The sequence below is a fragment of the Schistocerca cancellata genome, chromosome 2 (genome assembly GCF_023864275.1).
Source record: "Schistocerca cancellata isolate TAMUIC-IGC-003103 chromosome 2, iqSchCanc2.1, whole genome shotgun sequence".
NCBI lineage: Eukaryota > Metazoa > Arthropoda > Insecta > Orthoptera > Acrididae > Schistocerca > Schistocerca cancellata.
In genome coordinates this window covers 785,311,395-785,325,188 of record NC_064627.1, presented here as the reverse complement: position 1 = coordinate 785,325,188, position 13,794 = coordinate 785,311,395, and the positions used below count along the sequence as shown (strand labels likewise).

At 39.3% G+C, this 13,794-nt stretch overlaps 1 protein-coding gene across 1 annotated transcript in view; it reads left to right on the top strand.

The window, feature by feature from the left end:
* LOC126162640 (dynein axonemal assembly factor 5) overlaps positions 1–13,794 on the top strand; it is a 117,638-nt gene that overhangs the window by 18,386 nt on the left and 85,458 nt on the right. Inside the window, exons 4-6 of the mRNA XM_049919274.1 lie at positions 497–729; positions 3,415–3,624; positions 11,143–11,293. Coding sequence (XP_049775231.1) covers positions 497–729; positions 3,415–3,624; positions 11,143–11,293 — 594 coding nt within the window. The remainder of the gene's footprint in view (positions 1–496; positions 730–3,414; positions 3,625–11,142; positions 11,294–13,794) is intronic.

Genomic DNA, 13,794 nt, shown 5'->3' with positions numbered 1-13,794 from the left:
CTTAGCATTTAGCTCTGAAATTTTTATGTAGACATATCCAATGTGAGAGAAATATGGCGACTGGAAAAATTTACAATTTTAGGCTCATAATTATTTTCTGTGAAGTAAATAGTGAATTATTCATGCTGTTAGTAGTAAATTTGTCTGTATTGTTCACTAGAGGTATAACTTGTTATACATCAAAGGTGGGGCAGTAGCCTGTGATACACCATCTTATGTGGCCTACTGCTTTTACTGGACTTTTGTGTATTCCTATTATATAAGTTTAAATAAAGCCATGTGTTTGAAATGGCAGTACATTGTAAATACTCCCATTGTAGAACAATTGCCATAGTTGGGCTTATTGTGTTGTATAGGAACGGTATTTGCAATGTGTTGTAGGTTTATACTGCATCCTCCTATTACAGTTGTTTGTTGCCAGTATTATAAATGTAAACATTGCAGAAAGTGCTGTATTTATTATAGAACTCATGCTTGTCATTTCTTACTGTAACAGTTAGACGCCCTAATCTGGGATGTCGCGAGCTGGTTCAAAGGCAGCTGATGAAAATAGTGGCTGCTGTCTGTGGAGACATTTGTGACTGGCGAGCAGATGTGCGGATACGAGCAGCACAGCTGGTTGTGGTATTGTTGCAACATGCAGAGCAGCATATCATGCAGCACTTGGCACGCCTGCTTCCCACACTTGTGCGCACAGCTCGTGATGATGAAAGTGTGGTTGTTGAGAATGTTAGTAAGACTTGCAGATTTGTCACTATCTTAATTATGGATCTAACAGTGTGTCCCAAAAGTCTTTCCCCAAAAACAAACATGTATAAAATAGAAGACACATTTCTTTTTATCTTTAAATGCAGGAGACCTATTCAAGTTTTTGTGTACATATACACGATTAAAATAAATTTTGGCGTATGCTCCTTTTACTGCCTCTCATCTGAGAAGAGGACGTATTTCAGATAGTCATCATCTTCCTCAGTCTCAGCCAGCATGGCATCAGGAAAATCATAACAAGTGCAGTAACCCATTGGTTGCAGGGACTGCACTATCTGGACTTTGTATGCCTAGGAAAGAAGTTGTTTATGTAGGATGTGATGCACTGATGTCTTCGGAATCTGAAATTCACAAGAGGCTCTGTAGTCTGACTTCTTGCGACTGCTCACAAAGGTGTCTCTCACTGCCTGAATTGTCTGCGCACTAGGTCCAGGTCTGCCAGTCCTAGGACACACCCTTGTTTCCTTAAACTTTGCATATCACATCTTGGTGATTTTAACATCTGGTGGCTGTTTGTGGTGTGCCATCTGGATCTTTCTCTTGACTTTTTTTGGTGATTGTCTCTCATGATACTAGAGGACACATTGGGCTTTCCTCTGGTGTGAGTGCATGTTGCTTGCAAATGGTGTACCGATTCTGCTGTTGTTATGTTACTGGACCCTGTAACAATCATTGTAACAGTAAATATGTATGTACACAAAAACCTGAATATGCCACTAGCAAATTCAAGATAAGAAGTACTTGTCTATGATCGTATTTTATGCCTTATGAATGTTTGTAATTAGAGAAATACTTCTGGGACACCCAGCATATTAATATGTCCTCACATATGTTTGAATCACCCACGATGTTTCCATGGTACTGATAAAAACTTTGAGGGATGGTGGTGAAAGGCAATTACATTAATTTGAGACAAAGAACTATGACGCAGAAATGACCAACTTCAAAAATTACAAAGTGAAGTAGATTTGTAATAACTCTGTCAGTGGAATGTTAGCACCTATGCAACCTAGGTTCTCTGTACTTTGTAATAAATTGGTTTATTATGTTCATCAGCAGGCCAACAGTAAAACTGAAATTTAATAATTTTTGTTTATAATGTTTCATTCAGTTGCTTCCACACCAGAGCTCCTCTCCTCAAGCTGGTAAAGTTTCCCATATCCATCATCTATAGAAGCTTATACACTGAGTGGACAAAAGTCATGGGATAGTGATATGCACATATACTGATAGCAGTATTATCACATACCGAGGTATAAAAGGGCAGTTAATTGGTGGAGCTGTTATTTGTATTCACGTGATTCATGTGAAAAGGTTTCTGATGTGATTATGGCCGCACAATGGGAATTAACAGACTTTGAATGTGGAACAGTGGTTGGAGATATATGCTTGTGACATTCAGTTTTGGAAATCATTGGGGGAATTCAGTATTCCAACATCCATAGTGTCAGAAGAACGTGGTGATAATTCCAAATTTCAGGCATTATCTCTCATCCCGAACAATGTAGTGGCCAACAGCATTTGCTTAACAGCTGAGATTAGTGGCATTTACGTGGCATTGTCAGTGCTAACAGATAAGTAATACTGTGTGAAATCAGTGTGGGACACATGACAAACATATTGGTTAGGACAGTGCGGCATAATTTGGCATTAATGGGCTATGATAGCAGACAACTGACAGATGTGCATTTCCTAACAGCACGACATCACCCATAGTGCCTCTTCTCGGCTTGTGCCCATATCAGTTGGACCCTAGTGACTGGAAAACTATTGCCTGGTCAGTTGGTTAGAGCTGATGGTTGAGTTCAAGTGTGATGCAGACCTTGCAAAATCGTGGACCCAAACTGTCAACAAGGTATTGTGCAAGCAGGTGATGGGTCCATAATAGTGTGAGTTGTGTTTACATGGAATGGACTGGATGCTCAAGCCCAACTGAAACTGACTGGAAATGATTATGTTTGGCTACTTAAAGACCATTTGCAGTCATTCGTGGACTTCATGTTCCCAAGCAGTGGTGGAATTTTTATGGATGGTGCACCATGTCACTGGGCCACAGTTGTTCATGACTGGTTTGAAGAACATTCTGGACAATTTGAGTGAATGATTGGCCACCCATATCGCCCAAAATGAATCCCATTGAACATTTATGGATCATAAACAAGAGGTCAGTTCATGCACAGAATCCTGCATTGACAACACTTTTGCAATTATGGATGGTTATAGAGGCAGCACTGATCAGTATTTCTGCAATGGATGTCCAGTGACTTGTTGAGTCCACGCCATCTAAAGTTGCTGCACTACATCAGGCAATAGGAGGTTTGACATGATGTTAGGAGGAATCCCATGATTTCTGTCACCTCAGTGTACTGTCATAATAAAAACATTAATGTGAACCATCTGAAATAGTTTCTGATTTCTTCTCAGTATTGGCGTCCTTGTTCTGTCTCAAAATATTGGTTAATTATAGCAGAAAGGTGTATACAGAAAGACAGAAATAGTGATACTTCTAAAAATGTTTCTATACTTGAGCCTCATCAGAAGCTTGATATTTCTTGGTATGTCTCCACTTTTGCTGTTAAAGAGTAAGTTAGGGCATGGAATTTTCTCAAGTTCTATAAATAATGTCAGTTGCTATCCATATTGCAGGTGGAACGTGGATGTGAACTACTAGGACATTTTGTACCTGCTGAACTATGGATAAAACTGCTGTTACCACCACTTGAGGATTCTCCAAATGATGGTGCACTTCGTATTCTGGCAGCAACAGTTCGTGGAGCTCAGCCCTCTAATTTCAGAGAACACGTACCTGTAATTGCTGAATTTCTTGCACACAAAAATATCTGCTGGTCGAGACAGGTACTATTACTCAAAATAGAATACCTAACTTTTTACAAGATTTTTTTTATTGATATTTTGTTTGGTGTAAGCACAAAATATGATGTTTGCGGTTGCTGTGGAACCATAAACCCATGAGAGCACCTTTCTTTCAGAGCAAATCGATGGGCAGGCCCACATGTTGCCAAGGTTATTTTGACTACACTGCAGAAGTTTCACCAGGAAGCACTTACACATCATTCATACAGTCCAAATCTCTCTCCATTTGATTTCCATATTTTTCGAGTCCAGAAGAAAGAAATTCTTTGCCATCAATTGGCTTCAGACAAAGATGTGCATGCTTGGATACAATTGTGGTTCTTCAAGCAACCGCAAACATTTTTCCTTGAAGACAACGGCCATCTCGTCTTACAGTGGGATAATTTTTTTAACATTTATGACAATTACTTTTGAAATAACAAACATTTCTCTTACTTTTTTGTCATCTGTCTCATTTTCTTTTGACTACCTTTTATAGTTACAAATTCTGCCTCCTCCTCATTGTATCAAGCAAAAATACAATGTCACACAGATAGAAATTCCATAGCAATGGTGGTACTTATCATGATGATAGTTCGCAGAGTGTTGTGAAAATGAAGAAAGGCTGCACCAGTTTGACACAATTTCCCACAGCAAAACACTGTGTATTTTTCTTGATATAAATGTGGCCATCTAACAGCTGTCTGTCTTGCACAAATTTCACCTCCGCTGGTACGAGAAACCTACTCAAAGTAATGATATCATCGTGTTTGGGAGCAACTGACCTTAGTTTGGTAATATACATTGATGAATCAAAACATTACAACCACTTGCTTAATAGCTTATTTTTAATCTTTCGACGAAATACATTACTGATTCTGCTTATCAGGGATCCAACAGTTTGTTGGTAGGTTTGTGGAGATATGCAATTCATATCAATAATGGGTCGTTAATGTGCGTATGCAGTGATGGCACCCAATAGCAACAAAGATGGGTTCCATAGGATTTACATCAGGCGAATTTGGTCACTGAGATGTCAGCTTGAGCTCACTTCAATGCTCCTTAAACTACTACAGCATGGTTCTGGCTCTGACACATGGCAGTCATACTGCTGAAAGATGACATCGCTATCAGAGAAGACATCAAGCATGAAGGGATTCAGAAGGTTCCCAGCTATCAGTGTGTCTTTGATTACTACCACAGATCTCATGTAATGCAGGAGAATGTCTCCCATAGAATAATACTGCTCCAAACAGCTTATGTCCATGGCATGCTGCAGGTTTCGAACACCCATTCACCTCGATGACGGCATTTTTGGAGACAGCCTTTGACCTAGTGTAGTAAAAATGTGATTCAACTGAAGAGCCAACACATTTCCATTAATCCCAATGGTCCTGTGCACACTGTAGTTGTTTGCAATTGACAGTGTTGTTAGGTCAACATGTAAACACGTAGGGGTGGTCTGCTGTGGATCTCCATTTCCATCAATGTATGATGAACGGTGTACTCTGAAACACTTGTGCATGCACCAGCACTGTGCTCTTTTGGCAGAGATGTCACAGATCACCATCTATTCTACTTTACAGAGCAGACAAGCCTCCAAAACCCAAACTCTGTGAAGAGTCATGGATGTCCAACACCTAGTGGTAGTTTCACTGTTCTCGTACCTCTTTCTGTAGAAGCTCATGACAGTAGCACATGAGTATTCGACCAGCTTTGCCGTTTTTGAGATACTCGTTCACAGGCTTTGTGTAATAATAATCTGTCCTCTTGTCAAAGTCACTTATCTCAATGGATCTCTCCATTTGGTGCCTATATCTTCGTTAGGGAGATCTTCCATCTGTGTCTGCTCCACTTACATACTTTTGTTACCATGTCTAGTGCGCGCAATGCTGGAAGGCGGCATCGAATGTCATAATGGGCAGTGATCATAATGTTTTGGCTTATCAGTTTATAGTAACCATTCTGCTGCTTTAAAGGGCTTAGTAACAGTCAACATCATATGTAAATGTATACGTAGACCGTAATCAAACAATGGGAAATCCAGGATGGAATCTTAGGGGGCAGACAGGGTGCGTCTCCTCCAGTTTTATTGGGTGTTCGTTTGTTTGCGGCTGGACTATGGGTGCATGGTGTTTGGGTCAGCGAGTCCCTCTTATTTGTGGAACATAGACGCTGTCCACCATGAGGAGATTCAACTGGTCACGGGTGCTTATCGGACCAGTCCCTTAGTCAGCCTCTGTGCTAAGATGGGGAAACACCACTTACCATCTGGCGCCAGCTCCTCATGGTGAGCCAAGCATGTAAGTTCCTTGCAGCTCCAACTTCACACACACACACACCATATTGTTGTTTGTCCACATCTGAAGCACCTTTTTTCCAACCGTACACGAGCCATGATGCCATTTTGGATCTGCGTGCAGCATGTGCTGGAGTTACTTGGTGTGGCTCCAGTCCCACCCCCAATCCAGGGTTTTAACTGTCTGCCGCCCTGGTTACTGAAGAGGTGCAGAGTGATTTTAGATTTGGTGCAGTACAGGAGAGATAGCACTTCTGCTTCCGTTTTTAATGCGGTGAAACTGCAGTTTTATCTGAGCACCACAACCATGTAGCTGTTTCTATGGATGGGTGTAAGCAGGTTGACTCCGTTGGTTGCTCTGTTGTTTTCCTGGCTCGTGTCCTCAGGGTCAGACTGCCTTCCGAATTTACCGTTTTTGACGCAGAATTATATGTGATCTTGCGGGCACTAGAGCAGATGAGGCATTCTCACAGTGTTAAATTTCTCATCTGTTCAGATTCTTTGAGTGCCCTTTACTTTTTGCAGTGTTTTTATCCAGCAGATAAAGTAATCCCGACTATCCAGGATGCCCTCCTCCATCTACAGCGACTGGGGGGGGGGGGGGGGGAGGTGTATCTCTACTGGGTACCAGGGTACATGGGAATTGCAGACAACAAAAGGGTGGATCGAGCAACCAAGAAGGCATGTTGCGAACGTCAGGTCTTTCGGTGTGCTTATCCCCCTGCATGCTGTCACCTCGCTGTTGAGGTATAAAGTCCTTTGTCAATGGGAAGATGAGTGGCAAGAAGTGACCGACAACAAGCTCCGTGTCATCAAGCCCACAACCCGGCCGTGGAGTACTTCTTTCCAGCCATGTCGACAGCATGAGGTCCTTCTTACTCATCTTTTCATAGGCCACAGCCCTCTGATGCATGGAGTTTTATTCTGGTGAGATGACCCTCCAATGATTGGTGTTTGTGGCGTGCAGATTGCGGTGCACTACATTTTATTGGACTGCATTGTATTTGCCGACCAGCGGACTGCGACAGATTTGCAGGAGGATCTGCAGTTTATTTTATGTAATGATCAAATGAATGTGGTTCATGTTTTAGTTTTGTGAATTGTCCAATGTTCTAACAAAATTTCGGGGAGATGTTTTTAATGTGTCAACAGGGTGGCTGGCTCACTCATGCTTTTTGTAAGTGGTCAGCCAGTTATATTTCCCTGTGCTTTTCTTTTAGCTCTTCTGTGTTTTGTTTTCCCTCTGTTTTAATTTCTTGATTAGCTATCTTCCATCCTCATTGATTTTAGTGCATGTGAGATAGAGTGACTGTATGGTCATTTTGAGTGCATGCGTGTGTGATAATTTTAGTTCTTCTCCACATTCATTTGTTTTAATAAGTGTCAGGGCACTGAGAACCTCGCCATTGGGCACCCATAAGACTCTCATAAAACACCACATAGGGGAGATGCTGAGTCGCAAATAGGCACAACAAAAAGACTCTCACAATTACATATTTTGGCCATAAGGGCCTTCATCAACAATAGATGCACATACATACACACGCATACTCATGCAAATGCAATCCACATACACGACTGCAATCTCAGGCAATTGAAACCACACTGCGAGCAGCAGAAGCAGCACCAGTGCATGATGGGAGTGGCAACTTGGTGGGGGTAAGGAGGAGGCTGGGGCGAGGAGGGGGAGGGATAGTATGTTGGGGGTGGCGGATACAGAAGTTATCACTATCCTCACCCATCCATCCCCTTCCCTGTTCCCATTCCAGCACTACACAGCCGTCATTCCACCACCGCACCCAGTCTTTTTATCCCTCTCCTTTTCCGCTGCTTCTCCCCCTCCCCTCCTCTCCCCACCTTTCCCCTGCCCTCTGTGTAACCTGCAGCACTTCACTGTCTGCCACCCTCACCATACTATCCCTCCCCCTCCCTGCCCCAGCCTCCTCCTTACCCCCACGAAGTCACTACTTCCATCATGCACTGGTGCTGCTTCTTGCAGTGTGGTTTCAGTTGCCTGAGACTGCAGTCGTGTGTGTGAGTTGCATTTTCGTGTGTGTGTGTGTGTGTGTGTGTGTGTGTGTGTGTGTGTGTGTGTGTGTGTGTAAAGAATACTGTCTAAATCGGATCTGGGTTATGTATGAAATATTAAACCACAGATATCATTAAAACCTAATGCTTCATTTTACTTTTTGACCTACGCCCGTGCCTTTTGCTGTGATGGGAGCAGTTAAAGTGGAATTTGAGGCATGAGATGTTGTGACACCATTCACATAGTGTTTGTTATTAAAAAAACTAAAGGCAGAATTCAAATTTGTAGCAGTATTGAAGCATCTGTTAATGTTTAGTCTAATACAAATGTTTATATGATTCAGTGTGTGGAAGATTTCCTGCCAAAGTTACTTGGGAGGCTAGTTTTCTTCTAACAAGGGGGGACCTTACAAACTATCCCTCTTTGATCTTCTTCATAATTATAGGATTTGCAATTTCTTAAAGCAGTATAATGTAATCTCCAAAAAACTAGAAAAATTTGTCGTTAAGAACTAGAAGATTTCCAAGCTGTGTTAAGTATTAAAACTGTAATTTTTTAACAAATTTGTCGGTAGCTCAACACTTGCATAATTGGACTGTAATCATAAAGTCACTGGTTCAGACCTTGCTTGGAGCATACTTCTTTTTTGTACTTTTTCTTTAATTCCTTATTTATTAACAAATGGAAATGATAAATATGAAATTACAATTATTTAATGAAATTAACATACTTTTATTTTTAATTACTCGGCTATGAAATCAAATTAAAATTTATACAAGCATGCAAAATGCCTTTTTGTTAAATGAAAAAAAAATTGTATACATCAGCAGTAGTGTTAAATCTCTAGAAATAAAAATCTTGAATTTTCTCTTCGTGTTTTGCATTTTTGTAAAAAGTTCTAAATTTGTTGATATACATGCAGATGTTATTTTATTAAAAATTATGGTTACATATTTGTTGCTTGTGTATATGAAAGGTGTGTGTTTCTCTTTTGCTGATGGATGCTGTGGCCGAAAGTTTTGTGTGTCTTAATTGTGCCTGTCTGCAGCTTAACGTATCTCATTTACAGTAAATAGCAATCTATCTTTTCCTACATTATCCATATTCCTAGCTGGAGTTTCTATTTTGTTGGTTAAGATTTCATTTTTTAATAAATTTGGAATTTAAAAAAGTAAAATAAAGTATGCTTTTACCAAGAAACTATGATTACAATTCGATTATGCTATGTACTGAACTACCAATACATTCATTAATAAACTACAATTGTTTTATACTTAACAATGCTCAGAAATCTTCCAACCTTCAAAAGCATTTTTTTTTTTTAGTTCTTTTGGGAACTGAATCATTATGCTTTAAGAAATTGATATCTGGACACTGACCTACAAATCTTGGAAGTATGAAGAAAATTGGCAAGATCTACTCCATAAGGTCCATTTGTGAAATAGTTTTATCTGGCACTTACCTGCAATTACCATTAGGTGCAGAATCAAAGTGTTGTATGGTAACCACTGCGATTCTCAGGTTATATCAGTACAATAGCTTACATTTTAGTGTTGCAAGTTCTCCAATATTTAAAAAAATCTTATAGCAGCTGATACAGAGGGTTACGGCAAGCTGTGAATTATTTAGATGACCTTATACTCACTTTGTCTACCAGAGAACAACAACAAAACAACTAGAAACATCTGTTTAATAGACTTAGTGAATGGGAATGAAAACCACACACTGCGTAACAATGATTGATATTCCCCGCATGCCAAAAAATTTGAAGGAGTTCCAGTCATTCTTAGACAACATAAATTTCTATGGCAAATTTATACTCTAAATCACATTCATGTAAAGGGAATCAAATTTCACTTGTTTGCCTCTAGACCAGCAGTGTACTGGAAGCTAAAAAAGTGATTGAATTCTGCTTCCTGCATGGCCTCACAAACCAGGAACACATTTCATCCTGGCAACAGATGCCTCTCAATTCGGGGTTGGCATTGTTCTGTCGCATAAGTCTTCTAGTGGCATAGAACAATTGATTGCATACACTTCTAAAACAGTAACAGTGGCACAAGTAACTTCAAACCACAAAGCAAAGCAGGCACTACACAATATTTACAGTATCAAAAAATCATGTTTCCTTATTCAGAATAAAATTCCACCTGCTCATGAACCATAAGTCATTAGTTTTGTAGGCCCCCAAGCAAATCTACCGGATATGACGCTGCTACAATTACAGTGCTTTTGTCCATTGACTTGGTGCCAATCTTGCTATCCACACTGTGTTCTCATGCCAGTTAGCTGCCTAGTTTGTGTCAGTATGTTTTAATAATCCTTACATATGATTTTCGATAAATGCTCCACTGACACATATAACATTGTCAGTTCCACGATTGCTGTCTCATCCCCTTCATTATCCGACTGTTTACAAAACAGGCACAGTGCCTTAGACAAATTCAGAACTCAAAATATAAACACAAGTTTGAGTTCTACATCGGTGTTTTGTTGTATCTGACCAGACACATTATTCTGTACCCACATATCATGTAAACACTAGCCATCCAGTAATAGCCAGAAACTTTCGAGTTTTCTTAGTTGGAAACTTGTCGCAAACTCAGTGTGTTCCTGGCTCTATATTGCTTGCTTTTTGTTCAGAGCCTGTTTTAAATGTAGAGATGAGTAAATGATCGCTATAATGCTCGTATCGTTTGCTTTGTGTCTGTATAATGCTTTTTATATTCTGACATTTAAATATCTGTATAAAATAACTATTGCCAGAATTATAAGCAAAATTGTTGTTTTCTGCTTTGCTATTGAGAACATACAGGTATGGTTAAAACAATGGAGATCTGAGATGATCTTTTCTACTAATAGGCATTATGGTAATGAAAACTACTTTAGAAAATGTACATTTAGTTAGTAAGCCTGATTTTGCAGGCAATATGTAGCTATTCTAAACATCATACACTATATGTGATTGGAAAAGACATTTTTAGTGACCTTTAGCAAGGTAAAACAGGAGTCTAATTCTTTTCATGATACACACGAATGCATTTGTAATCATCCATGTTGATAGATGTTATAGATGTACAAGTGAGTGTTAGTTTACTAATTGTTAGTCTGTCCTTCATAATCCAACTTATTTGTTTGGTCTTCAGTTATTAAATTATGTAAATACTTTCCTGAATGGCTTGTGATGTTTCAGGCTGCATACCAAGAACAGCTGCTACGTTGTTGTACAGCCCTTATCAGTATAGATGCAGAGAGCAGTTCCACTGCACACCAACATCTCTTCTTTGTTATTATTTCAGCTCTTGGACTGACAAATGAGCAGAAAATTGCAGATGATGCTGTAGGTAATGTTTTTAACATTTTTATGTGTAAGGTTGTTAAGTCATATTGAAACAATATTGTAAACAAATTAATAATGAGTTGTGGTATTCCAAACAAAATACAGTGTGTAACAAGTATCAAGGTAAAAATGTTTATAGGATAATAGAGATAACGCAAAATGTGAAGAATTGAACTAACTATGATTCAACGTGGAATATTTTTATATTTGTTAAATGGATTTATTATGGCTAAAGATGAATGAGTCTTTATTAGAGTGAAATCTAGTGTTGGTGCTATCTTTGATAAGAAAAACATAAGATTGTCATTGGATATAGTGGTTCAAAGAAAGCAGTGGTCTAATGGGACTGGAGAAACCATCTCCACCTCCACCCCCACCTGGTTCCTACCATTCTATACTCACTTGCTTTCTTAGACATACACTGTTTACATGCAAACCCAGGCCTAACATGCTGAGACAACACCCCATGAGCTGAATATAAAGTGACAGCTACACACTTTTTAAGTCTACTGCATGTAGTGTACCTCTCCTCTCATTCCTTACAAAAGGGATTGTATCCATGAAAGTCCAAATGTTGTGTTTCCTTTCATCTACATACTTTTGGCTCCCTCATTAGTGTTGCATTTTAAAGAATATTTGCAGTTTTTTTTATTTTGTTATTTACTTATTTCTTTTCTTTACCCAGTAGCTTTTTCGTCTTATCCGTTCAATCTTCCCCTACTCCATTTTCTTCTTCCTATTTATGTAAGCCATATGTTGCCTCAGCCCATTGTGAACAGTTATGTTGTATACTATATTCGAATTGTTGTTCTGAGAACACTGGAGAGAGATTCATGCCACTTTCTGTTCCATGGCCATTGGCTTTCCAAATTAGAGTATATGTATGGTATCTGAGCGTTTATCATAAAGTATATCTCACATTTTTCATCGTATTGTGATCATTTTGTGTAACTTCAATTGTAGTTATCAGCTGCTTTTAATCTGAACAGAGTGGCTTTCTTGGAGATGAAAGTTTCTTTGGAGAAATGGGAGACTATTAGGGACAATGTGAATTTTTCCATGCACAGAATTTATACGGGATAGGCAACTAGTCTTCTAGGTACAATAGGAACAATTGAGCATTTGGAGGGATAGGAAGAAAAATGCTTCCATGAGGCAGATATAGATATCAAGCCAGTAGATGTGACAATATTATAAAAGGGATAATTGCTACTCACCAAATAGCGGAGATGCTGGTCGCAGATGGGCTTGTTGTGTGTATCTGTGACTCAGCATCTGCATTACGTGGTGAGTAGTAACTATCCTCTTCATAATAAGTCATTAGATGTAGTTGTTAGCAGAGTTACTGTTCGGCAAAATAGAGAAACAAAGGTAGGAGGAAGAAGAAGAAGAAAATTGGAAGTAATGACTGGGAAATAGGAAAAATAATGCTTAGTCTGCGAGAAAAAGAATTTGGAACATTATATGGAGGAGCTAGCACATATCTTCTTTTACTTCCTGTATCTTAGCACTGCATTATGATCATGAGCAACCTGTCATCTGTATGAATGACCACACTCAAACAGTGGACAAGGCCATGTTTTTTCTGCAAGTTGCAGAGCTTGCTGCTCAACTTAGTATTGTCAGTATCAACTGTTAGATTTAAACAACATGCTAGGTAGAATTCTGTCTTCATAGTAGATATGTTCACATGATATGCCACTAAAAATAGAAGAAACAGCCGAAAAACTAGAATGAGAGAGGGGTGAAAATGTGAGATAAAGAAGGAGAAAAATTGTATAATAATCAAAAATAGATTTCTTAATTCCTTGAGAAGTACCTCTGTTTATTTTGGTACTCATTTTTCTTTCTAGTATTTTATCAGTTCATACTTTAAAAAATTTCCACTCCCCCACCTCTCTCCCTCTCTATTCTCCATACATCTACACTATTCACAAAACGGAGAATTGAGAATCTAGTCACACTGAACTTTATGTTTTATTAACTGCTTGTCATAATACCTGTAACATGGATGATTGTCTCTGATACCTTTGTTTATTTAACACTAAGTACAGGGTGTCTGAAAAGTCTTTCCCTGATTACATAAATTGACAACTCAGGCTAGAAGTAAGATACAAATATGAAACTGGTATCTAATTGTTTGCAAACTATCAAAGTTTTTTTTCACACATCAGTAAACTTCCACATGAGCACCCTTGGTAGCACGTAGCACATCTAGGCAATATTCAATTTCTGTCCACACATTAGCCAACATCACTGGAGGGATCGATTCAACAACTGTGGTTATCCATTGCCGCAGGGTTTCAAGATCTGGTACACGTGTTCGGTAGACCTCGTCCTTGACATAACCCCATAAAAAGAAGTCTAATGGGGTTATGTCAGGAGAGCGTGGAGGCCAAACCGTTGGCCCATCGTGACCAATCCATTGCCCAGGAAAGGTCATATCAAGATAGGCACGGACATCCAAACCCCAATGAGGCGGTGCACCGTCTTGCTGAAACAAGA